General features: G+C 41.3%; 1 protein-coding gene across 3 annotated transcripts; it reads left to right on the top strand.

Moving 5' to 3' along the window:
• mylk5 (myosin, light chain kinase 5) lies at positions 1-25,537 on the top strand. Of its 3 annotated transcripts, XM_060893114.1 has the most exons (17): positions 2-292; positions 6,587-6,718; positions 9,500-9,652; positions 9,988-10,164; positions 12,616-12,660; positions 16,953-17,080; positions 17,888-18,041; positions 18,286-18,600; positions 19,784-19,883; positions 20,359-20,562; positions 20,787-21,004; positions 21,729-21,852; positions 23,277-23,429; positions 23,531-23,660; positions 24,361-24,448; positions 24,761-24,883; positions 25,187-25,537. In XM_060893114.1, the coding sequence occupies exons 1-17, from the start codon at positions 163-165 to the stop codon at positions 25,399-25,401; spliced, it is 2,589 nt and encodes an 862-aa protein (XP_060749097.1). In that variant the 5' UTR covers positions 2-162; the 3' UTR covers positions 25,402-25,537. The 3 variants fall into 3 exon arrangements, with proteins under 3 accessions (XP_060749099.1, XP_060749097.1, XP_060749098.1); XM_060893115.1 differs by lacking the exon at positions 9,988-10,164; XM_060893116.1 differs by lacking the exons at positions 24,361-24,448; positions 24,761-24,883; positions 25,187-25,537 and adding an exon at positions 23,860-23,935 and having other exon boundaries at positions 1-292.
• The last annotated feature ends 545 nt before the right edge of the window (positions 25,538-26,082 follow it).

Raw genomic sequence — 26,082 nt, 5'->3', positions numbered from 1 at the left:
GAGAGAGAAAGCAGCATAAAACAGGAGATTGTAAGTCTGTGATAGCAAGTCAAAGCGAGCAGAAAAGAAAAGAAGGAAGCTTGATAAGAAGTCGGCGGAAATGTGTTTGTTGTTTGTTTAGGTCCAGCCAGCTTCTGTCTATTGGTCCAGTGACAAAGGGCTATGAGTGTGTTTAGAGAACAGAAAAGATATGTGTCCACTCTCAGGATCCAGCTATCAGCTCCCACATCTGGAAGAGCCTCTGTCGACATCAGTGCGCAGGGGAAGAACAGAGAAAGGTCCCCCAACTCTGGTAAGCGTGTGTTAATCTGTATGCTTCATGTAGTGTTGATATGATATACATCATGACTGTCACTCTCACTTTCTCTTTTCGTTGTATTGAGTTTGTTTGAACAAAATCAGACAAACTGGACCGGTCACATTCAGCACACCTTTTTTTTAGACCTCTAAAGGTTCATTTCGGTCCTTAAATGTCTCAGCTCAGCTATAATAATAGTTATGAATAATGAATTTTAAATAATGAATAGAGACAACTGTGACTTTATTGATGGGAAATTTTGACCATGCTGAAAATACAAACTGTTTTTTTTTTTTTGTATATGATGATTATTTGTTTTTTGGAGCATAAAGACAATTTGAATTCAGGTGTTTCAATTACTTCCATGACCACAGGTGTATAAAATAAAGCACTAGGCATTGACTGCTCTCAGAAGCTCTGGAGATTTAAGTGTGGGACCGTGATTCCATCTGTGCAATAAGTCCACTCTTAAGTGGATAAGTCAACTGTACTAAATATTCCATGGTGAGCACAGGCTACTTATTGCAGTCAAAAGCTCCAGACCTCTAAAGGTCATGTGACCTTTATTTATGATTAACTCAAGAACAGTGCGTAGAGAGCTTCATAGTCTGGGTTTCCATGGCCGAGCAGTTGCTTCCGAGCCTTACATCGCCTGTACAATGCAAAGCTTCAGATGCAGTGGTGTAAAGCAAGCCGCCAGTGGACTCTAGAGCAGTGAGGACGTGTTCTCTGGATTGACGAATCACATTTCTTAGTCTGGCAATCTGATGGATAAGTTTGGGTTTGGTGGTTGTCAGGAGAACAGTACTTGCCTGACTGCACTGTGACAGGTTTGGTGGAGGGGGGATTATGGTGTGGGGGTTGTTTTTCAGGGGTTGGGCTTGGCCCATTAGTTCCAGTGAAAGAGAATCTTAGTGCTTCAGCATACCAAGACATTGTGCACAATCCTAACCCTAACTATATATATATATAATCCTGGGATAGACCATTGTTAACTCTATATTATATTTAATTAGTAAGGAATAGAATATTTGGTGTACTGTTATAGCAAAAGAATGAACGACTGCATGGTGTGATGCCGAGAACAGGACTTCCTGAAGTGCTTTATTCCTGTTACACCACAGTATTTGCAATTATATATATATATTATTATTTCTTATTATTGTTAATTAAAGAATATCAATAATTCTATCCTAAATGTGACATGCATGAAGGAAAGTTTTACTTTTTCCTATTTAATTATTTTTTTAATTGATATGTTACCAGAAAATCCCAATAACTATTCTGGAAAATTTCCAGTTACAAAGTGCTGGACAAAGTAAAAGTCTCCTAATCTTCACCATATCAATTCTACATTTGTCCAATTCTAAATTCTACACAATTATAATTGTTTATTATTTGTTTTAGATTATATGGAGCATCTACTATATATATACCTGAATGAGCTGTTACCATAGAAACCATATAAATGAATATATATATATATATATATATATATATATATATATATATATATATATATATATATATATATATATATGTGTGTGTGTGTGTGTGTGTGTGTGTGTGTGTGTGTGAGTGTGTGTGTGTTCTGTGAGTGTGTGTGTGTGTGTGTTATTTGATGCTGGATCCTAATTTAAACATGGATGAATCTTTAGCTATTTTTCTTGGTCCCACAATTAATTCGATTGTTAACTCCACCTTTTTACCATTTGAGGAAAGGATCTCTTTATGTAGAGAGTGCTTTCATTTCTTGGGGTTTGGTTTGAATGGGAACTCTGACCAAGGGAACTGAAGCTGTTCTTCTTCTGAACTGCTGTCAGTATTTTTTAACTGTCACTTCTTCTTTCAGGTTTAAACCTAACTTTGTTCCTGTTTGCTAGAACTTGTATAAGACGTATAAGAAGATGTGTAGTTTGGAGATAGGCAGCATTTTTGTTTGTTTGTTTGTTTGTTTTTATTTACATTGGCTGTACACAAAATATAAAAATCTGTGTTGTTTAAGGAGGTTAATGTTGAAAAGGTTTAAGGTCCATTACAGCAGGAAATCCTGATATTCTTTTAGCCCCCAAACTTCCTTGCAAAATTCCACATGAACAAACAGTCATCATCATGAATGTTATTTCCTCTTACTTGTTTGTCGGAAGTTTTACATATCCTTTCCGATTTTTCTCGCAACGCAAATAGCATTTTGAAAACTGTTCAGACTTGTTGATGTGTTCAGTAAAACGAGACTATAAAAATGGATAAAAGAACGAGTAGAAGAAAAGAGCTAGCATCAGAAACTGGTAGAAGAGAAATTGCCCTTGCTATCTTGCTATCTTGCTCTTCATGGAATCACTGCCAATCGTGGGCATCTGTTAACTCACGTATAATAATAATAATAATAATAATAATAATAATAATAATAATAATAATAATAATAATAATAATACATTTTATTTATAGGCACCTTTCAAGTCACTCAAGGTCACCATACAAATTCAAACAAAAAATAAATAATAAATAACAGTAAACAACAATAAAACAATATTAAGGAGAAAAGCAGTTATCCAACATTAAACATAAAGGAGATTTAAGTGCAGCCTAAGATCATGTGGATGTTTTCCAGGAGCAAATTCCAGTATGACTAAAGGCTCTAGTGCCCATGGTGCTTAAACAGGCAGGAGGTGTAATAGGGAGCCTAGATGAGAAAGAACGGAGAGTACGGGAGGGAGTGTAGAACTGTATGAGATCTGAGAGGTAAGGTGGAGTAAGATTATGTACTGTAGAGCTTTAAAAGTGAGGAATCAATATGGTGTCAATACGGTGTTTAATAGGGAGGCAGGGAGGGAGTAATGTGAAGAAGCTTTTATAGCAATCCAGATAGATAAAAGTCAATTACAGTAATCAATGTGGGAGGTGACCAGAGCATGTGTAAGAATAACAGCAGGTCATGGGGTGAGGTGTGGGCAGAGACGAGCAATGCTATGGAGATGGAAGTAACATGATCTAGAAATGCTGTTATATGTGATTCAAAGGACAGAACGCTATCAAAGATGACCCCTAAGTTTCTAACCTGTTCAGAGGGGAAAACAGAGGAACCATCAATGTAAAGTGATGACTGTTGGACTTGGACAGGGTAGATTATGAACCTACTGTATGAGGAGAACCTCAGTTTTGTTACTGTTAAGTTTGAGAAAGTTTGAGGAAAACCAAACGTTTATTTCATTTAAGCAGTTAGTTAGACAGGAGGGTGGGAGAGCAGAGTCAGGTTTAGTAGACATATAAAGTTGTGTATCACCTGCATAACAATGGAAATGTATCCAAAATTTGACCTAAGCAGTAAGGATTAAGAATAGAAGAGGGCCCAGGACAGAACCTTGTGGTACACCACTACCTACAGGGAACTGCTGAGAACAAAATATTTTTAATTGGTCAAACTGAGTACATTCAGGAAGACATGAAGTGAACCAAGCCAAAGGTATACCAGCAATGCCATTAGCAGCTAAACGGGTTAATAGAATAGTGTACGCAATGGTATCAAATGCTGCATTCAAATCTAACAGGACAAGAATTGTTAAGAATCCAGCATCAGCAGCCATCAGGAGATCGTTAGTGACCTTCACTAAAGCAGTTTCCGAACTGTATTTAGACCGGAAACCAGACTGAAAAGATTCAAACAGATTATTGACTCTAAAGTGAGCATGAACCTGTGTGGCAACTGCTTTTTCCTGAACTTTGGCAATAAAAAGAAGATTTGATATTGGACGGAAATTACTGTGAGTACTGGGATCGGCACCGGTTTTTATAAGAATTTGAGTTATTGCAGCTGTTTTAAGAGAAGATAGAACAAGGCCAGACGCTTAAAGGACAAGAGAATGGTGAGAGGAGAATCAACAGGCAGGCATACTATGGAAGTGGTTATAACGGATATTAGATGGAGAAGCTGATAACTGCTAATGAATATTAGTAATTTTATTTATAATAATTAAAAGCGGGGGGGCATGGTGGCTTAGTGGTTAGCACGTTCACCTCACATCTCCAGGGTCGGGGTTGAATTCCCGCCTCCGCCTTGTGTGTGTGGAGTTTGCATGTTCTCCCCGTGCCTCAGGGGTTTCCTCCTGGTACTCCGGTTTCCTCCCCCGGTCCAAAGACATGCATGGTAGGTTGATTGGCATCTCTGGAAAATTGTCCGTATTGTGTGAGTGCGTGAGTGAATGAGAGTGTGTGTCTGTGCCCTGTGATGGGTTGGCACTCCATCCAGGGTGTATCCTGCCTTGATGCCCGATAACGCCTGAGATAGGCACAGGCTCCCCGTGACCCGAGGTAGTTCGGATAAGCTCCACACAAGGCGGAGGCGGGAATCAAACCCTCAAGCCTGGAGGTGTGAGGCGAACGTGCTAACCACTAAGCCACCGTGCCCTCCCCAATTCACCAGACTTAATTAGTTTATTGTATTGTACTGAACAGATCTAGCTGTAGTGAGAGCCTCCTTATACATATTGATATGGTCTCTATACATTTCTTTGTGTACAGTTAGTTATGTTGCTACGTTCTGAACAAATCACATTCAACCATTACTCATTTTTTTTAATATATCCTAGCACTTTCCCAACAGAGGGAAAAACACATGTCTCATGCTGAGTCCTGACTCTGAGATGCCAGAAAATCATTCATTTGTTTATACAGATTGAAAATGTCCCAGAAGTCCATTTCTATTCCACCAGCATAATGGAAGCTAGTGTACTGGTTAAAATGACTAACCAGCCAACTTTGGTCTATGTTCACATTATTAAGTTTATTAAGGACGAAAGAATCAGATTATCTGCTTTAATGTGGCAACAATGTGAACCAGTAAAATTTTCAGATCTGACCTAAGGCACTTCCATATGTTTCTAGATTGGATACTAGATCAGAGTTCATGTGGCTGTAAAACAGATGACAGCGACAGTGACTGCTATTAATTAGAAAGATGAATGAAAAAAGGTGGGAATTGGTTCATATTTGAATTGATTCCAGCGAATGTTGAAGAAACTAACTGGGCGTTCATATTAAGTTCATATCAAATTCATATCAAATCCAATCTAATCTGAGCATGAAATCTGAAAGTAGCATTAAACATTCGACAGATTTGGTGACTGAGCAAATATGACATTGTTTCCTGTTTCCTACTGTGTGTGTGTGTGTAGTGTGTGTGTAGTGTGTGTGTGTCTGTGTGTGTGTATGTTCCTGATAACACCTGTGATATGGCACACAGTGGAATGTGAGCTCTGACTCACTGGTGATAGACAGACAGTCAGATGGTGTCTTAGTTCCTGTCCCAGGTGAAACAGACAAAACAACAGCCACAAAACAAAATAATTTTGTCTCCACCTCAATCTCAGAACTGCAGAAGATACCGTGCTTAAGATCTTAAATCACCCCTGGGGTAGAAAATAGTGTTAAAAATTAGTTCTTTATTTTATTTGACAATAATTAGGACCTAACTGAGTTTCTTCTAAGAATTAAACACCGATATCGAGGTCTTCCTTACAGGCTGTTTGTGAGACAGGGGTCTCACAGGGGTCTCCCTATAGGGGTCTCACCTATAGGGCGTTTCATCTTGTGTTCTCTACTGGAAGGGCGACCTAGAGGGCATGATCATATCTTTCCATATATACAATGGAATCCGAAAGAAGACTGCATGGCATGTCGTCCACTGAACGGGCGACCTAGAAGGCACTTCATCAAGTTTTCATAATCTGTAGGATCACAGATTCTCGACTGGGGCTCCATAAAGGGCAGTTCAACCCATTTTTTCATATATATCTGCACCCATAGACGATAATTTATCGTTTGTTCTCTCAGCCTTGAAGGTATTTTTATTTGAAGGACCTCCACTTTAAGTGGAGCCTAGAGGGCACTTTATCATGTTTTTTCTTTCATAAGAGAAACCTAGAGGGCATTTTTGTGGCAAATTTTCAGTCATGTGGGCACCAGAGGGGGGCAGTCACTCCCCTTAAACATCCCCAACCAACCCCCGCCCCAGTCCTGTAGCTTATCTTTCGCAATTATTACACAGTGCCACTAAATCCTCTATTCTGATTGGTCACAATCTCAGTTTTTTATTAATGTGCTTCCTCTAACAAAGTCATCATATCTATTGCAACAACTTACACACAGACCGCCGGGTGCTTTGTGTAAACGGATTTAAAAAACGTGTGCAATTGTTGACATGGTGAATATTTCAGCAAGGAGACGTTTTATTCTGCATCTTTTTGCGTTCTGTCCTAATCCTTCTCTTATCCCTCAATTCACTGTATAAAGGAGAGAACGGTGCAGACACGCCACTATTCCTTGAACCTCTGCAGGATTGTGTGGCTGATAAAGGAAGTGACATCACACTAAGGGGCGTCATCACAGGGAGTCAACCAATCAGGGTGACTTGGCTGCATAATGGTGAGTTAATTGAAGAGAAATTATTAGCAGAAATGTTTTAAAAATGAAATTAATAATAATAATAATAATAATAATTTATGTGCAATATTTCATGGTAATTTCTATCATTAATATATAATTTATATATTATGTGTAATGTGGGTGGTTGGGGGTTGTTTGAGGTTAGGGTGTCACAGTGGCTTTTATCATTTTTGCCTCACTCATCCAGAGCTGGGGTTCGATTCCTGTCCCCTTCATGTGTTTTTGTTAAGGATTGCCTCCTTAAAGGGGCGGTGCACGTTGTTTGAGAAATGCTTCAGAAAACTGAGTCGGGCCGGCAAACAAAACAAACGTGTAGCCAATGAGCATAAAGGAGCGTGTCTTGTCAATATGCGGCGGAGAGAGTGTTTAGTGTGCAGGTCTGACGTTAGCCGAAAGCGATTGAAACATTGACATGGTGGATAAAAATGAAAAGCAAAAAAGGCAAGAAGTAGGACCCGTGTTATTTAATATAGGATCAGCTTTCCAGCGCTGGAGAGAACTGAACGTCTTCCGCGTGGAACAGAGATAAACCTTTCACAGTACAACACACAGTACAACAAAAACACATTTGTATTACTATGGTATTACTCATTGTGTTCATTTATTGATAAAAACACCCCCTCGGTCAGCTGCCCCAGCAGGTTCCGCCATAATAGTTGCCTGGGTTACGTATGTATGTGTGAGGCGGAGCTATCAAAACAGGGGTGACACCCATTTGGGTTAGGGGCGTGTTTGTTTTGGTGATCTCAAATGTCAACATTGGCTTTCAAACATCGTGCACCCCGTCTTTAAATGTAAATTTAACCTGCTTTCGTAACTGCTTGAGCCTTAAATAAAAGCTCGACTCATTTTACTTACTTCACCTTTAAGTAGAATGGTTTAGTGATTTGCACGATTGCTTTGCACTTTTGTCTTGGTGGTGTTGATGGTGTGTTGTTGAGTGTGTGGTGTTGAGTGTGCATGTTCTAAATGCTTGTGCTTCCAAGGTTTCTTCTCCACGTTCTCCAGTTTCCTCTCCCAGTCCAAAGACACGTATCGTAGGCTGATTGTAGTCTCTAAATTGTCTGTAGTGTGAGAATGTGTGGGATTTTGCCCTGTGAGCGGTCCAGTGTGTCCCCCACCTTGTGCCCTGAAGTTAATTTGCATAGATGAAGAGTAAGAGAGAGAAAGAGTAAAGACAAAGACTCTGCGAAAAACTGAACAATTTTAATGAACCATACTGCAGAACATGATGGTGTAAATGTCGCACCGTCGGTGTCAGCGGTAGTCATGGTTTTGCGGACGAATACGGCATATAGGAGCGTCAGTTTACACCGGGTTCAGTGAACTCTGCTCTGATTTTGAATGGTTGTTGAACTGGTTTGGACTCACTCGGAAATAACCAACAGCTCCTGTTCTGTAGCAAACGTGGACTAGACGAGTGTAGAGAAAACCAAGAGGAAGGAAAGTTCACACTGCCTTGCTTCTATTTGATGATTAGATTAGATTTAGATTAGACATCAGATTGTGATTAACCGCTGGAAATCGGAAATCGGAATTTTCTTCAGGGATATTGTTTGGATGTCTGTATAAAGTGAGCAGAACACTTCGGACAATGAGTATTTAAGGGTTGTCTAATCTGGGAGCGATGTGCCTCTGTCAAAGAGAGAACATTCTTAGGAAATGGGATTGTAGATCGAATCAAAAAAGAATCAGCCCTGGGAATTTTGTTCAAGTGAAAAATAAGCATTATACAGTAGTAAGCGTTTGTCCAAAATAACAAATAAAAGAAAATGCATCAACTAATACGTTCTCATCGGTCACTTTATTACGTCTAAGTGACTTCGGTTGTATGTTTTGTTGGTGGCAGACAGGCCGCTTCGAGTGTTTTATGAATCTCCTGGGATTTTTATATCTCTTGTGGATTCGAAAGGTCCGAGATAAACAGCCGGAGATGACAGGAAGGCTAGTTGAATAATCAACAGCGATGAGCACAAAAGCATCTCAGAACACAATACGATGAAACCTGAGGCCTCAACAGCAGTAGATCTGATCAGGCTCCGTTCCTGTCACTTACAGAAATCTGACACTAAAGCGTACACGGTTTTACAAAACCGGAAGTAAGGATCAGACGATGTCAAAATCAGTCAGATAGGAAAGCTTTCGTTTTCTTCTTTTCTTTTTTTCTTTTGCTTTCCTGTTGGGGGCACGGTGGCTTAGTGGTTAGCACGTTCGCCTCACACCTCCAGGGTTGGGGGTTCGATTCTCGCCTCCGCTTTGTGTGTGTGGAGTTTGCATGTTCTCCCCGTGCCTCGGGGGGTTTCCTCCGGGTACTCCGGTTTCCTCCCCGGTCCAAAGACATGCATGGTAGGTTGATTGGCATCTCTGGAAAATTGTCCGTAGTGTGTGAGTGTGTGAGTGAATGAGAGTGTGTGTGTGCCCTGCGATGGGTTGGCACTCCGTCCAGGGTGTATCCTGCCTTGATGCCCGATGACGCCTGAGATAGGCACAGGCTCCCCGTGACCCGAGGTAGTTCGGATAAGCGGTAGAAGATGAATGAATGAATGAATGAATGCGTTCCTGCTATTTCTTCAGCACTGTCTAGTCCACAAACTGAGCATTCAATCTGATCAGATCCCAATCACAAGTAAGGGCCCTGAGTGCTGGGGTCATGGTGTCGCTTTGTCACTGACCCTGTTTTTTCTTACTTTCTTCTTTTCCCTGTATAATCTACGAGTTAATATTTATCTTTGAGCTGTTTACTCTGTCTGTTTCTCTCAGGTCAGCCGGCGAAATTCGCAAAATCCTCATTTGTCGGTGGAGAGGCGAGACTGTCTGTTAGGAAATGTGTCCCAGGGGACGCTGGAGCTTACACTTGTGTAGCTGAAAACACAGCAGGAAAAACTTCCAGCAGCTCGGCAGTGTATGTCAGAGGTACTTTAAACACACACACACACACACAGCTGTTTGGAGACTTTTTAAAGAAGTCTTCATGCTCGAGTGACTTCCTGGGCAAAGAACCGACACGCTTCAAGCTCTCTGCCACTTTGCTCGTCATCCATAAGTTCAGTCTTGACCTTGTTTCTGTTATTAAGACTCACAACAGTCACACATGCACAATTTAACAACATGGTCACTGAGGGATGATCTGTTTCTTAAAAACATGCCCTCATGGACTTATCTTTACCCCACACACACAGTTTTGTCTATAAATAAACTCCACCATGTTCTATCAACTCTCTTCTTTCTCTTCCTCTTTCATTCTGAAGAAACGTCAGTTGCTGCCCCGAACAATCACACACGCTCCTCTTCGTCCTCTCCTTGCACCCCAGTTCTGAGAAACCTGGGCTTGAAATCCCCAAAGACTATTTTGGAGGATGTCAGTGTGTTCAGAGGAAAAAATTCGCCCCAGACGCAAAGTCCTGGAACGCCGTCGAGCCCAAGAGGTGAGCGTTCTGTTCTCTCCAGGAACAAAAGTAGTAGATGAATCTTAAAAGTTGAAGAAGGGGTTGTTGTCTTGTTGAAACACCAATTTCAGGGGCATTTCCTCTTTGTGTTTGGATTTTGTATTCAAACTGGTCCATGATCCCTGGTATACAGTAAACAAGCCCAGCACCGTGGTATGAAAATCATCCCTAACGTCGTCATATGCCCCTTTTCCACCGAGGCAGTTCGAGTGCTGGTTCGGAGCCTAATTTAGAACCAGTTCTTTCTTTTTCGACAGCCAAAGCACCGGCTCTGAACCAGGAAAAGTGGTTCTTAAGTAGCACCAAAACGTTGCTGGTGTAGAATTAAGAACTGCTTGTGTCCGGGGCTGTGGGCGGGGCTACTGTTAGCGCATTTGATAATGTACCTTAAGTATAGTAGTGTTTAATACACTTTTACTTTACCGTGATATTATACATTATCAGCACACATGATAGTATGTAGCTACATGCTAAGGCTAACTTTTTTCTGTGTTAATGATAAAATAACGTTATGTACTTTCTCGATTACAACCTCCGTTTATACAGATTACATGGAGCTGCACGTACACGTTTTTTTCGCCGCGTTAATGTAGGTTCACAAAGCCATGAGCATTAACAGTAAAGCAACATCCGCCATTGTTCATGTGTTTGTGTTTGCCGCTGCTGCGCTAAAGTTGCTGGGACACGTGACACGTATAAAGTGACGTCACACTCGGCTCTTGATGCTCTCTAGCCGGTGGAAAGGCAAACCGGGTTCTTAGAAGGTTCACCAGTGGAACCAACTTTGAACCAGCACCAGTGCTAGCTCTGAACCAGCACCCGGTTCTTTCCGGTGGAAAAGAGGCATCGTGTACTGTGGCTTGAGTTCAGTACCTGGAGGTCACCTGACATACTGTCGATGACCACCAGACCTGAAAAGAACATTTTTCCTCTCAGACCAAAGAATGTTACGCCATTTCTCTTTGTGCCAATTGACAAATTTTAACCGATCTATACACACGCCATTTTTTTCAACAATGGTGCCTTATAGGGACCTCCTGCTAATAGCTTAGATTCAGTCAAAAGTCATCTAAATGTAACTGTACTTACAGGTCATTGTAGATCATCTTTGATCTTCCTAGAGGTTAAAGATCTGCTGAATCTCTGCCATCGATCCATTTTAACAGAAGTTACTCATTTCCTTCCACGTATTTCAGGTTTTCGTTGCCGTTATAAAGCATCCGAGATATTTTAGCTGAGCTAAATCATTTGCTATCCTATCATTTGCTACACTTCCTTATACTGTATGTATAAAGTGCTCTTTCTGATCAACGTTTTAATCAAATTTATTATTTGTTATTTCTCGGGGGGGGAGAACGTTCATAGCACGTTCGCCTCACACCTCCAGGGTAGGGGGTTCGATTCCTGCCTCCACCTTGTGTGTGTGGAGTTTGCATGTTCTCCCCGTGCCTCGGGGGTTTCCTCCGGGTACTCCGGTTTCCTCCCCCGGTCCAAAGACATGCATGGTAGGTTGATTGGCATCTCTGGAAAATTGTCCGTAGTGTGTGATTGCGTGAGTGAATGAGAGTGTGTGAGTGTGTGATTGCCCTGTGATGGGTTGGCACTCCGTCCAGGGTGTATCCTGCCTTGATGCCCGATGACGCCTGAGAAGCACAGGCTCCCCGTGACCCGAGGTAGTTCGGATAAGCGGTAGAAAATGGGTGAGATGAGTGAGGTATTTCTCAAAACAGTGTTTGGAACGGCCCGATATACGGTATATTATAAAAATGTCTGGAACATCTGCTTCCCTTCTTCTTTAATGACATCATTAATGACATCTGATTTGTTTGGGGTTTTTTTCACACAGTGAGTGAGTGCTCTAACTAAACTCCACAGTGTTGTATTTTGAACACGCCCCTTTCAACGAACGAGTCAATTACTCCTAACTGGGGAAGTCGTGGCCTAAATCTTAGAGAGTTTGACTCCTAACCCTAAGGTTGTGGGTTCGAGTCTCGAGCCGGCCACGACTGAGGTGCCCTTGAGCAAGGCACCGAAACCTCCCCGACCATTTGATCGTATGGGACACCGTACTAATCCGTATGTCACGTGACTTTTTTCACTTTCAGAACAAACACGGCCATGACAGCTGGCTCAGCTATTTTTCACTATTTTTTTTTCTTACTACATCTACAAGCAAAATGTAATGCAATGAAGTATCACTACTGATAAAAACTTGTTTATCAGGTTACTAAACACAACGGTATGTGCTAGTGGGTGATAGCTAGAACTCAAACAGTTCCTTTTTCTTGTCTGTGAACAGCTTGAATAGGTTGAATAACTCTCCCAACACACACACACACACACACACACACACACACACACACACACACACACACACAGAGTCTCTTAACCCCTCCCCTGACCATTTGATCATCTGTGCTTCTTCTCCAGGCTTCTCAGATCTCCCGGTGAAGAGGAGAAGCAGCTCAGGGACAGGTACGACACCACTCTAACATCTTTACCTAGAATTCTCTGAGTTTTTATTTGCAGTAAACCTGATCAGAATCTTCCTCTTTTTGAGCCTTTTTTTTCCCAGAGACTTTCCACCTACTGAAGTTATCGTGGGTTATTTTTACTCAACGGTTAAACCATTTACATCTAGTAATGACGTTCATGATATGAAGTTAAAGCAGATTAAACCGTGTCTTACATTTTTTTTTTTTTTTTTTAATGGAAATTTGCTGTACGCTTCCGGACCTGTGTTTGCTTTTATGTTTCGCTTTGTTGTCGTTTTTTCTCTCCGGACTTCTGAAAGCTTTTTTAAGCACCGGGTTCCATCGGTCACAAAGGTCCAACCTCAAAAAATGTAAACAGGCGAGTTTGTGGCCTCGGCTCCAGTTTAGATCCAGTCTACTTTATCGACAGTGTAATCTATAATACAGTGTAATCTATAATACAGTGTAATCTAGTTTATCTACTGCTGCTGCATCTGTAGAGCCATCAGAGTAAGTCGGTCCTCGGTTTGTAGGTTTCTACCCTGCCTTACCTGATACTATCAGGAAAAGTACAGACAACTTTCAGGGTAAGGAAATTCTCTCGTGTAGTTCACTGACGTTGTTTCGTTTACACGATTAAATTAGCAGTGGTTATAATTAATGGTGTGTTTGAAGCAGTGATCAGCCGTCTTTGTGTGTTAATTGTGTACGATTGCACGGTACAGGGACACAGGTGTAAGAGGATGGAATCGGATAAACCGTTCCGACATTAACACAGTTCTGCGAATGCTACTTCCAATTACTTCAGACTTTTTAAATAGGTGTCGCTGCATTCGTGATTTCTCACCAGAATTTGGCAGAGATAATAGAATAAACCGAATCGTTTCCTGTAACAGCACAGCAAATAAAGATATTACTACTTTAAAGTGACTCAGCTGTTCGGGTATCTAGACGAAGCTTGATGTGTACCTACCTGTTACTCTGAGAGATGGTGGAGATGGTGGGACTCGTCGAGCAGTGCTGGTAGATCTGAGGGAGCGAGGTGAAGTGCCAGGTTTGAATCCTTAAGGTTTCCCAGCAGGACGTTGCTCAGAGCTTCACACTGTGCCATGCTGAGGAGATCATCAGTGTGATTCACTTCACCTGCCAGTGGTTTTTATGTTATGGGTGTAGAATACAGCAGCTGGAGTATTATTTCTGCTCCATGCAGGTCTTTTCAAATGCCTTTGCTATGCTACAACAACTCGAATTCATCATGAATTTTGGTGACCTGGACTGAATATAGCTTGATGTGAAAATAGGAAATCACGGAAACCACAAAATGGATGATTTCATAACTGCATTTGGCCGTTGGCTTTGTTCCAAGTTTCAGTTTTATTGTCGTGTCGTTACAGAGCTAAAGATGGTATCATAAAGTGATAAGAAGCTCTAAAAGTGGCTAACGTATTGAATTAATAGTAAACTAAGGATTGACAATATAACGCTGTTTTTTGTTTGTTTGTTTGTTTGTTTTTTTCAGAAAACATGGATTTAATCATTCAATAAAAAAAAAGCACACATGCCTTTAAACTAGCATCCATGCTAGCATCAGGATGGCATAAAGGACATTCGAACGATTTACTCAAATTTTTTTTTTTATTGAAATTTTGTTATTAAGTGACCACATTAGTAACATCTCAGTATCGCTGAAAATAAAGAAAACTTTAAGAATTTCTTCTTCACCTGATCTTCAGGAAATTTGGATGATATTGGTTGATATTTCAGATATTTCACTGGGTGAACGTGTTGAATTATTGTCCAGTTTTCATGACCTGTAATGGATGTTGCTTCAAGCTTGAAATGCATTGACATTAATACAAAAATAATAAAATGCAGGTTTGATTAGTGCTGTCGAGGTTTTATTAATGTATTAACGGAGGTTATTTATCTGAAGCATAATAGTAATAAAGAACCTTTTACTTTCAGTTAAAAGGCTTTTGGAAAAAAAAAATTCTTACGTTTTTACATGCTTCATATATTTATTTAGGAATGGACTCTTTTTTGGCCATAAATGCACACACAATAACCCAATAATACGTAAATGATTTTTGTAAATATATTTTGTACTGTAATTGTATAGTTGTACAAGGTCCCACACGTCCTGGAAATCCTGGAAAATTAATGTTCCAGTCCTGGAAAACACATGGAAAATGAGAGAAAACATAAATTGTCCTTGAAAAAATCTTGTTGTCCTGGAAAATTATTATTTTTAAACGTTCTTGATCATTTAAAGAACAGTTTACAACTGGGCGAAACAATTAACGTTAGTAACAGAAAGTGTTCTGTTCAGGGACGCCGAGTTTTTGTTATGCTGTTTAATCTCGCTGTGACGGATGACGCTGTCTTGTGTTGGCGGTTTCAGCTGCTAGGAATGGTTTAAGTGCTCGAATGTTTTCAGCAAATGGTGACGGGTCAGCAGGTTATATTAACCTTGTTAATCTGAATATCATGTGCAAGGGGAATGCACAGCAAACTAAAGCATGCATGCCGGCATTTCACTTTCACTCCTGAATGCAGTGTTTCTATTTTATTCCTAATAGAGGTTTGGAGGTAAATCTTTCTGATCACAAATTTCAAACACTAAAAGCACATATCATTTTGCGTGCAGTAATATAAAGAGCTCGGATTTTAATTACCGGCTTTTATTGAGCGCAGAGCCGTAAAGTTTAGAGGATTATGGGCTGGGTTGTTGTGTGGGTTGTTAATTACCGAAGTCAAAGCTGATATGAAAAACGTGAGCCAAGGATCCGTAAAGTCCAGTGACATAATGAGGAGCCATAAAGTCTAGTGACATAATAATAATCGTCTCAGTGTGATATAAAGAACAATGAATCCTGTATTTCTTTAGAGCTGCAAATCTCACTAATCTGTATTTTAACTATGAGAGAGCGTAAACAAAGCGGAAAGAGTTTTCTTTTGTTGTTGTTGTTGTTGTTGATTTTATTCTCATTCTCATGACCAGACATGGCTGAGGTTTCATCTCAAGTGTAACAGAAAAAAAACTCCACGAACATTTCCTGAAAACTTTTAAAATCACACCAAAGACAATGACGTCATGTTAAACGCTAACAGAAATCCATAGCTTCAAGATGAACGTGAAGTTATAAGGCATAGTGCAGTAATGGGGTTGGGAAACGAAGTCCGATCAAAGCGGGGGTATGTTGTCGTAAACACGCAGTTCCTCGACCTCAGTTATTTCAGTTTTGTTAAGAACTGATCCAAGTTCACCTCATAGTATCTTAACATCTGGGACGGAAAAAAAAAACAGTGGGCAAAATATCTAAACAATATTTTAACCAAGTTTGAGAAAGGAGGGCATGCAGAATTAAACAAATCAACACTTTTCCCCTTTTCCATTTCATGTTGTTCTATAAAAAGTAATTCGATGATTAGTTTAGAAATACAGGAGCATGCTGGCTTAGTGGTTAGCACGTTTGCCTCACACCTCCAGATTTGGGGGTTCGATTCCCACCTCCGCCTTGTGTGTTTGGAGTTTGCATGTTCTCCCCGTGCCTCGGGGGTTTCCTCCGGGTACTCCGGTTTCCTCCCCCGGTCCAAAGACATGCATGGTAGGTCGATTGGCATCTCTGGAAAATTGTCCGTAGTGTGTGATTGTGTGAGTGAATGAGAGTGTGTGTGTGCCCTGCGATGGGTTGTCACTCCGTCCAGGGTGTATCCTGCCTTGATGCCCGATGACGCCTGAGATAGGCACAGGCTCCCCGTGACCCGAGGTAGTTCGGATAAGCGGTAGAAAATGAATGTGAGTGAATGAATTTAGATATACTGAATCAGCTCTGACCAATGAAACTTTTCTCCAAAAATATCAGCAAACTATTAGCCACTGTGTCTCTGACCAGCTAGTAATTAAAAATGTTTTTGTTTCCATAAATTTTGTTTGTTTATCTCATGTTTATTTCTACAATTAGTCGATCTTTTAAAAAGCTCGATATTCATAGCATTAACTAGCCACAGATTGGTAATTAAAAACCGACTTAATCACCTTAGTAATGATAATAATCTAATCATCTCTGACCTTGTGAAACATCTTCAGGAATTTTGTGTTCATTTCTCTACTCGTGAAATCACCAGCTTCTGTTTGGCACTGATCAGTGATGGCTTTTCTTTGTTCGTGTTAACTAACGTGTTAAATAACGCCAGTTAAAGAAAGCTAAATGTAAATGTAAAGAAGAGCATTTCTTCTGTAACACAGTTCAGTTCTTTACTCGGACCGTGTGTGTCCTTTTGTCTCTGCAGCTGTCCCTCTGCAGATTGTGTCCCCTAGTCTTCAGGTGGAGGTGCGGAAAGGTGAGACGGCTCGTTTGAGCTGCACGTTCAAAGGCAACGCGCCGATCGTCTCCTGTTGGATTTATAACAAAAAAGAGGTATAGAAACCTTTAAAGACATGAACACGTTCCAGGAGCTTTTCCCCCCCTGTCCATTCACTCACATACATTCATTCATTCAAGTTCACGTTATAGTATCTTAACTAAATGTCTGAACAATATTATAACCAGGTTTGAGGAAGGAGGCATGCATGAACAAACAAACAAACAAACAAAAAAAATAAAGAAATACTTTTCCCCTTTTCATTTTCATGTTGATTTAAAAAAAAAAAAAATTAAATAATCAATTTAGAAATACTAAACCAGCTCTGGCTTAGTGGTTAGCACGTTCGCCTCACACCTCCAGGGTTGGGGGTTCGTTTCCTGCCTCCGCCTTGTGTGTGGAGTTTGCATGTTCTCCCCGTGCCTCGGGGGTTTCCTCCCTCGGTCCAAAGACATGCATTGTCTCTCATTCACTCACGCACTACGGACAATTTTCCAGAGATTCCAATCAACCTACCATGCATGCCTTTGGACCGGGGGAGGAAACCGGAGTACCCGGAGGAAACCCCCGAGACACGGGGAGAACATGCAAACTCCACACACACAAGGTGGAGGCGGGAATCGAACCCCCAACCCTGGAGGTGTGAGGAGAACGTGTTAACCACTAAGCCACCGTGCCCCCCAAATCCTCATTGTGTTTTAGCAAACTAATCAACGACAAAGTGGTGTGATGTTGTGACTTTGAGGTTATTTCCCAGCACGTCCTGGGGTGTTTAGAAAGTGTGTTAAAATGAGTTGGTTTGAGAAACGTATTTCTCCAGTTTCTAAAAACTGATGAAAGATGTGAATAAATTCTGTCTGTAGGTTCTCGAGAGCTCCAGGTTCAAGATTGAGGGCAGTAGTGAGAGCAGCAGTTTGGTCATTTCAGAGACTCGACCCGAAGACTCTGGACGCTACACACTAGTTGTGCGAGACCGGACAGACTCCGCCCAGCACTCGGTCACGCTGTCAGTCATCGGTAAGCCCCACCCATTCTTCCCTTCACAGGGAGTAGATATGTTAATACAATATTTAATACTGATCGTGAGTTAATAAGATGATACAGAGTAGATCGTGTAGGGATTATTTTTGTGACCAATCATATTAGAGTTGGGTAACAGTATTGAATAGAATTTCAGAATCCACATCAGAAAGTGTTTGGAATTCTAGTTTAAAATGAAAAGTTTAATAATATTTGTGATTTGTGTGTATGTGTGTTACAGAGCGACCGCAGCCTCCTGCCTCGTCCCCGGTGGTGTGTGTGCTCTCCTCGCACTCCCTCGTCCTGTCCTGGTCAGGGCCCTGCTACGACGGAGGTTCGGCTGTCACCGGATACGTGGTGGAGGTTCAGCAAGTCGACTCGACCAGGGCAGGTTGCTGGACCGAGCTCTCGGTCTGCGGTAAAAACACTTCCCTCAGAGTGAACTCTGGACTCCAGCCACAAGCGGAGTATCGCTTCAGGGTCAGGACCTGTAACGCTGTGGGACCCAGTGACCCGAGTCCAGAGTCTCAGGTGATCAGGATGGACAGCGGCACAGGTGAGAAAAATCATTCATTCATTCATTCATTTTCTACCGCTTATCCGAACTACCTTGGGTCACGGGGAGCCTGTGCCTATCTCAGGCATCATCGGGCATCAAGGCAGAATACACACTGGACGGAGTGCCAACCCATCGCAGGGCACACACACACTCTCATTCACTCACACAATCACACACTACGGACAATTTTCCAGAGATGCCAATCAACCTACCATGCATGTCTTTGGACCGGGGGAGGAAACCGGAGTACCCGGAGGAAACCCCCGAGGCACGGGGAGAACATGCAAACTCCACACACACAAGGCGGAGGCGGGAATCGAACCCCCAAACCTGGAGGTGTGAGGCGAACGTGCTAACCACTAAGCCACCGTGCCCCCCTTGTTTATAGTTTTAATGAAATGTACAAGAAAATCCCTCAACAGCCTGTCTATTTTTTTTTTTAAGCAAATACAACCAGCTCATTGTTCATCTTTCGCACGAAGCATAAACTCACAACTTTTCCCTCTGTTAAAAGCGCTGAAATAAACATCTCCTTAAAAGAAAAAAAAATAGTAATGAGTTTCCAGCGAGTCCACTCAGGATTTGTTTAGATATTATTTATCTGTATAGCACTTTTAACAGTGCCCGTTGTCTCCAAGCAGCTTTACAGAAGTATAAAAAGTGGATAAACATTTTAAAGTTTAAAATTAGGTTACTATTCAATGCTAACATTTATCCTTAATGAACAAGCCTGAGGTGATGGTGGTGTGGAAAAACACCTTGAGATGATATGAGGAAGAAACCTTGAGAGGAACCAGACTCAGAAGTGAACCTCATCCTTATTTGGGTGACACTGGACACTAAATAATAATAAGTAAATGTAAATAACGTCCTTTCTACAACAGTTTGTAGTCGAGTGGAAAAATGAAAATGAAAAATTCAACAGCATAATAGTTTTATAGTGGAAACATTTTGATGGAATCTTGAAGAACCACCAGTTCACACTGGTCAGGTGACTCATACAAGAGAGCAATTAATAATGTCATTGGACTGGAGTCAATCTTTCAAAATATGTTTTTCATCATAGATTCATTTTAGACCTGTTTTTTAACACGTGACCATGTTCTACTGATCTTATCCTACGTCCTGATTGTGTCGCTGTTCGTATGTACAGTACTTACGTGTGTGTCCTTCTTCAAAGCGGAGCCTCGTGAAGAGAAGAGAAACGATTACGTCACCGTTACCGTTGATGTCACACACAAAGTCACTGACCACTACAATGTACTGGACAAACTGGGAGTGTAAGTACAAAGGCTGAAGCATGTGTGTGTGTTTTTTATAGATGGGAGGAAAATATACTTTATTTCCAGCCAGATGTTGTCATGCTTGGAAATCAACATGTTTCATTGGTCACTTTGGAATAAATGAAGGGTCTAAATAATGAATAAATAAGACCAGTGTATGAAGTCACTACTTGTAGCGTTGATGTAAAAATGCACTTGTCATCTTTTACTTATTTCTCTCTCTCTCCCTCTCTCTCTCTCTGTCTCTCTCTGTCTCTCTCTCTCTTTGTCTCTCTTTCTCTCTCTCTCTCTCTCTCTCTCTCTCTCTCTCTCTGTCTCTCTCTCTCTCTTTGTCTCTCTCTCTCTCTCTCTCTCTCTCTCTCTGTCTCTCTCTCTCTCTCTCTCTCTCTCTCTCTCTCTCTCTCTCTCTCTCTCTCTCTCTCTCTCTCTCTCTCTCTCTCTCTCTTTGTCTGACTCTCTCTCTCTCCTTCAGCGGGAAGTTTGGTCATGTGTATCGTTTGACCCATAAAGAAACCGGCCAGGTGTTTGCCGGAAAGTTCTATAAGGGTCGGCGTGCGAAAGAGAGAGAAGCAGCGAAGAAAGAAATCGAGCTGATGAACTCGCTCCATCATCCCAAACTGGTGCAGTGCCTTGCAGCTTATGATAACAAGCCTGAAATAGTGATGGTCATGGAGTTGTGAGTATCCACAGTACTATGTCTGTGTCACAAACGGAGCACTAACATATATTTACTAACTGTTAGTCTAAAGCTGTGGTACAAGTCTGGAAGCCCATGAGCTGTCACCAGGTCCAGGGCAGTTCATGTGGCTGATGTTTAACTTTATCATTAGATTAGTGTTGAATCTAATTTGTGTGTGTGTGTGTGTGTGTGTGTGTGTGTGTGTGTGTGTGTGTGTGTAGCATTGCAGGCGGGGAGCTCTTTGAGCGTATTGTGGACGATAACTTTGTGCACACAGAACAATCAAGCGTGGGTTACATGCATCAGATCCTGCACGGTGTTCAGTACATGCACCAGCAGAACATCGTGCACCTGGATCTGAAACCAGAGAACATTGTGTGTGAGGACAGAACAGGATTCCGGATTAAAATTATCGACTTTGGGCTCGCTAGCAAGCTGGGTGAGTGTGTGTGTAAGGGGTGAGTGTGTGAAAGGGATAATGTGTGTAAGGGGTGAGTGTGTGTGTAGGGTTGAGTGTGTAATGGGTGAGTGTATGTGTGTATGTGTGTATGTTTGTGTGTGTGTGTGTGTGTGTGTGTGTGTGTGTGTGTGTGTGTGTGTGTGTGTGTGTGTGTGTGTATGTGCGTGTGTGTGTGTATGTGTGTGTGTATGTGTGTGTGTATGTGTGTGTGTGTGTGTGTGTGTGTGTGTGTGTGTGTGTGTGTGTGAGTGTGTGTGTGTGTTTTTAAAGGGAGAGTGTGTGGGTGGGTCAATGTGTATACTAATCTGTGTGTGTGTGTGTGTGTGTGTCGGTGGGTCAGTGTGTACACTGGTCTGCGTGCGTGTGTGTGTGTGTGTGTGTGTGTGTGTGTGTATGTGTGTGTGTGTTTGTGTGTGTTTTTAAAGGGAGAGTGTGTGTGGGTGGGTCAATGTGTATACTAGTGTGTGTGTGTGTGTGTGTGTGTGTGTGTGTGTGTGTGTGTGTGTGTGTGTGTGTGCGTGCGTGTGTGTAAGTGGGCTGTGTGTGTATGTGTACGTGTCAGTATGTGTGTACAGGAATGTATGTGTATATATGGGGTCAGTGTGTGTCCACAGGACAGTGTGTTTATGGGTCAGTGTTTGGGTGTACAAAACAATGTGTGTGTGTGTGTGTGTGTGTGTGTGTGTGTGTGTGTTTTGTTCAGACTCTTCCACTCCTCTGAAGGTGATGCACGGAACCCCTGAGTTTGTGGCTCCGGAGGTCATCAACTATGAACCTGTGTGTCTGACGACAGACATGTGGAGCATTGGGGTGATCTGCTATATACTGTAAGTTCCAGGTGTTTGTGTGTGTGTGTGTGTGTGTGTGTGTGTGTGTGTGTGTGTGTGTGTGTGTGTGTGTGTGTGTGTGTGCGTGTGTGCGTGCTGTTGTTTGGCACATATCCATAAACAAATTCAACCCGGTGACCTGCAATTATATTTTTCTCTCTGCATGATGTTTTTCAGTTAGCATTGTTAGCAGCTTCTAAAACACATGACAGCTTTTAGGTGACGCTATAATTACAGAAGTCCTGACAGAAGATCTCACGGAGGTTCACGCCGAGTTCAAACGTTAATACAGTATAATACAAAATAACACGAACGAGTAAATCCAGTTATCTTTGGTTTCCTGAAGATTGAACAGGTGAACTGTTATGTATGTATATGTACAGTATATGTATATTTATGTATATGTACATACATTATTTTTTCACATATATTTTCATATTTTATATAATTTTTATATAGTTTATACTTTTTATTTATCTATCTCCTTTTGGTTTCTGTTTATTTATTTTTTTTTACCCCTAATTGTATTCCTTTTATGCTTAAATACCAGACAGACACAAAAAGCATTTCACTGCATGTTGTATTCTGTATGTATGTGTATGTGACAAGTCAAATTTGATTTGATTTGGAACTCTCAGACACACACTATGGGGGGCACGGTGGCTTAGTGGTTAGCACGTTCGTCTCACACCTCCAGGGTTGGGGGTTCGATTCCCGCCTCCACCTTGTGTGTGTGGAGTTTGCATGTTCTCCCCTTGCCTCGGGGGTTTCCTCCGGGTACTCCGGTTTCCTCCCCCGGTCCAAAGACATGCATGGTAGGTTGATTGGCATCTCTGGAAAATTGTCCGTAGTGTGTGATTGTGTGAGTGAATGAGAGTGTGTGTGTGTGTGCCCTGTGATGGGTTGGCACTCCGTCCAGGGTGTATCCTGCCTTGATGCCCAATGACGCCTGAGATAGGCACAGGCTCCCCGTGACCCGAGGTAGTTCAGATAAGCGGTAGAAAATGAGTGAGAGAGAGAGTGAGTGAGAGAGTGTGAGAGACACACACTATGTGATTAGATCTGTATCCACGTGCTCTGTGTCACAGTGGATCCCTGCTAGGATTTCTGTCCTTTTAATTGTTTAGATGTGGTTTGTTTTGCTTTAAGACAAAAAAATAGATAAGGGTGCCAAATTAGGATTTCGTTTCTATGGTAACAAGTTATTTATTGAACCCAGTATATAATTTAACGCTAATAGGAAACGTGTCCGTATTAATTGTCTTCATGGGTGAGAATGCAATGCTGCCATCTAGTGGTGTCCATGATGATTGCATGCAAGAGTAAAATATTGCTGAGCGAATTGTTTGTGTGTGTGTGTGTGTGTGTGTGTGTGTGTGTGTGTGTGTGTGTGTGTGTGTGTGTGTGTGTGTGTGTGTTTACAGGCTGAGTGGTGAGTCTCCGTTCCAGGGTGAAAGCGATACAGAGACACTGGCTTTAGTGACTGCGGCCCAGTGGGAGTTTGATGAGGAGAGTTTTGTGGATATCACAAACCATGCCAAAGATTTTATCAGCTCTCTACTGCAGAAAAATGTCAGGTTAGATATTGGGGCATTGGGACACACACTTTCATACACTCAATATCTCACACACACACACACACACACACACAGAAACAAACTGACTTCTCTGTAAACAGGCAACGGATGTCCTGTAACGAAGCTCTGTCTCACATCTGGATGAAGACGTTAGATTCCACAGACTCCGGCACTGCCAAGAACATCTCTAAAGACAAGATAAAGAAGTTCTTAGCCAGGCAGAAGTGGAAGGTATGTAGAATTTATTTTTTTTTTAATTATAAAAATAAAAATAATATAAAAAAGTTGAGAGTCAGAGGGTTTTTTGGCAAGATTTTCTTGGATTGAAAGATTCCAAGATTCTCTCTCTCTCTCTCTCTCTCTCTCTCTCTCTCTCTCTCTCACACACACACACACACACACACACACACACACACACACACACACACAGTTTGTCATGTTACTCCTGTTATAAAGTCTTTCCCCTAGTGGAAAACTCATTGACACTGGAGACTCCTTCTATAAAAGTAAAAAAAAATCGTCTTTTTAGCCCAAAATTTTACCAAATCAACAATTCTAACTGATTTTTTTTTGTTAAATGATAACACATTTTTGATTTGTTATTATTATTATTATTATTATTATTATTATTATTATTATTGCTATTATTATTATTATTATTATTATTATTATTATTATTATTATTATTAGCCTTGAGTTATACGCTGGGTCACTCGTAGTTGTTGGTTGTTGGTTGTTGCTATAGAAACAACATCCTTTATAACACTCTGATACGAGAATACGAGACATATCATATATTGGTATGAAGCTACTGTTTATGTCTCACTCTGTCTCTTTTGCATAGAGTAAAAGAACAGTGAAAAACGGTACTGTAGCTGATAAAGTTTGTTCTATGGAGGAATAGAGACTCGCATCCGCTTTTTGTCTGCAGAAAACGGGCAAAGCCGTGCTGGCTCTGAAGAGGATGGCATTGCTGTCCAAATCCGACAACTCCTCGTCCATCACCAGCCCCGTGGATGGTAAATACACTCACTACATCATAATCTCCTTCAGCGAACAGATCATCATCATCATCATCATCATCATCACCATCATCATCATCACCATCATCATCATCGCTGTAGTTTCTGCACTTATACGACACACATACAATTTGACTTAAACACAGACAGGTCAAGTGTTACAATGTTAGTATTCCTTCAAAACGTGCATGCTTTTTTTTTCTCATCTGAGCGTGTGTATTTTTCTCGAGCACCTCTTATGAGTCATCAGATGTCAGAAAGTATCATCCCCTGTCTGTGATAGTCTCTGTCTCTGTCTCCTCGCTGCAGATACACAACATGTCCTCAGGTCCCTAGAGGAGAGGATGCAGTCGAAACCTGAGTTCATCAGGACTCCATTTGACTTGTCGGTCCTCGAGAAGTCCACGGCGCAGCTCGTCTGTCATGTCGCTGGTTAGATAACCTTATTATCATTAAACACACACACACACCTTTGTCTACTGTCAGGATTCTTTTTACATCAATTACATTTACATGTACAGCATTTATCAGACGCCTTTATCCAGACACAAGAGCTCGTTTATCTTCCTGCTAGTTGGACCAGATCAGGCTTTAAAGACCAAAAAAAAAATGTTTGCACTTTTAAAAAATACAATACATACAGTATAACATACTATTTATTGAAGAAGTAGTGTTAAATGGAACCTTTATATATACGTGTGTGTGTGTGTGTGTGTGTGTGTGTGTGTGTTATAGGTTACCCAGACCCTGAAGTGCTGTGGCTGAGGGATGATGAGGTCCTGGAGGATCAGGACGGCTCTGTGCATGTGGATTATGAAGAAGACGGGATGTGTGTCCTCACACTGGAGCGCGTCACCCTGCAGCACAGCGGCACTTACACATGCAAAGCCATCAACGTCCACGGGGAGGCGCTCTGCTCCGCTAAAATCACTGTAGTGACACAGGACTAATCGTGGATTGATGAAATATTTGTATTCAGCGGAAATCCTACTTCACAATGACATTTTTTACAATGTAATACAATGAGAATGCAGTGCTGAAATCTTTTATTTGAACACGTGTTTTCATAAATAATATGATAAACGATGTTGATTTTTTTGTGCAGTTATTATTCACGCATCCGGTTTTTATTATTGTTCCCTGCATCCTTGTTTTTGCGAAGTTTCACAAAGTTTAAAATTTAGCGGGGAAAAAATTGTGTTCAAATTTTCATTTACATTCATACTTAAATAGAAATGAAATCGCAAAACACCCTGAAACGATATGATGAAGAAACCTTGAGAGGACCCAGACTCCATGCCTGTGTGACACCAGAGAGTGTGAATATAAATCATTTCCCTGCTACAACAGTATATATATAATAATATAATAATATTATATATATATATATATATATATATATATATATATATATATATATATATATATATATATATATATATATGAAAGAAAAGGGGGACACTAGTGGTTTAGTGGGCTTAGTGGTTAGCACGTTCGCCTCACACCTCCAGGGTTGGGGATTCGATTCCCACCTCCGCCTTGTGTGTGTGGAGTTTGCATGTTCTCCCCGTGCCTCGGGGGTTTCCTCCGGGTACTCCGGTTTCCTCCCCCGGTCCAAAGACATGCATGGT

This window comes from Tachysurus vachellii, chromosome 18 (genome assembly GCF_030014155.1).
Source record: "Tachysurus vachellii isolate PV-2020 chromosome 18, HZAU_Pvac_v1, whole genome shotgun sequence".
Classification (NCBI taxonomy): domain Eukaryota; kingdom Metazoa; phylum Chordata; class Actinopteri; order Siluriformes; family Bagridae; genus Tachysurus; species Tachysurus vachellii.
The sequence above is the reverse complement of the archived record's forward strand: the minus strand, read 5'-3'. Positions and strand labels throughout refer to the sequence as shown.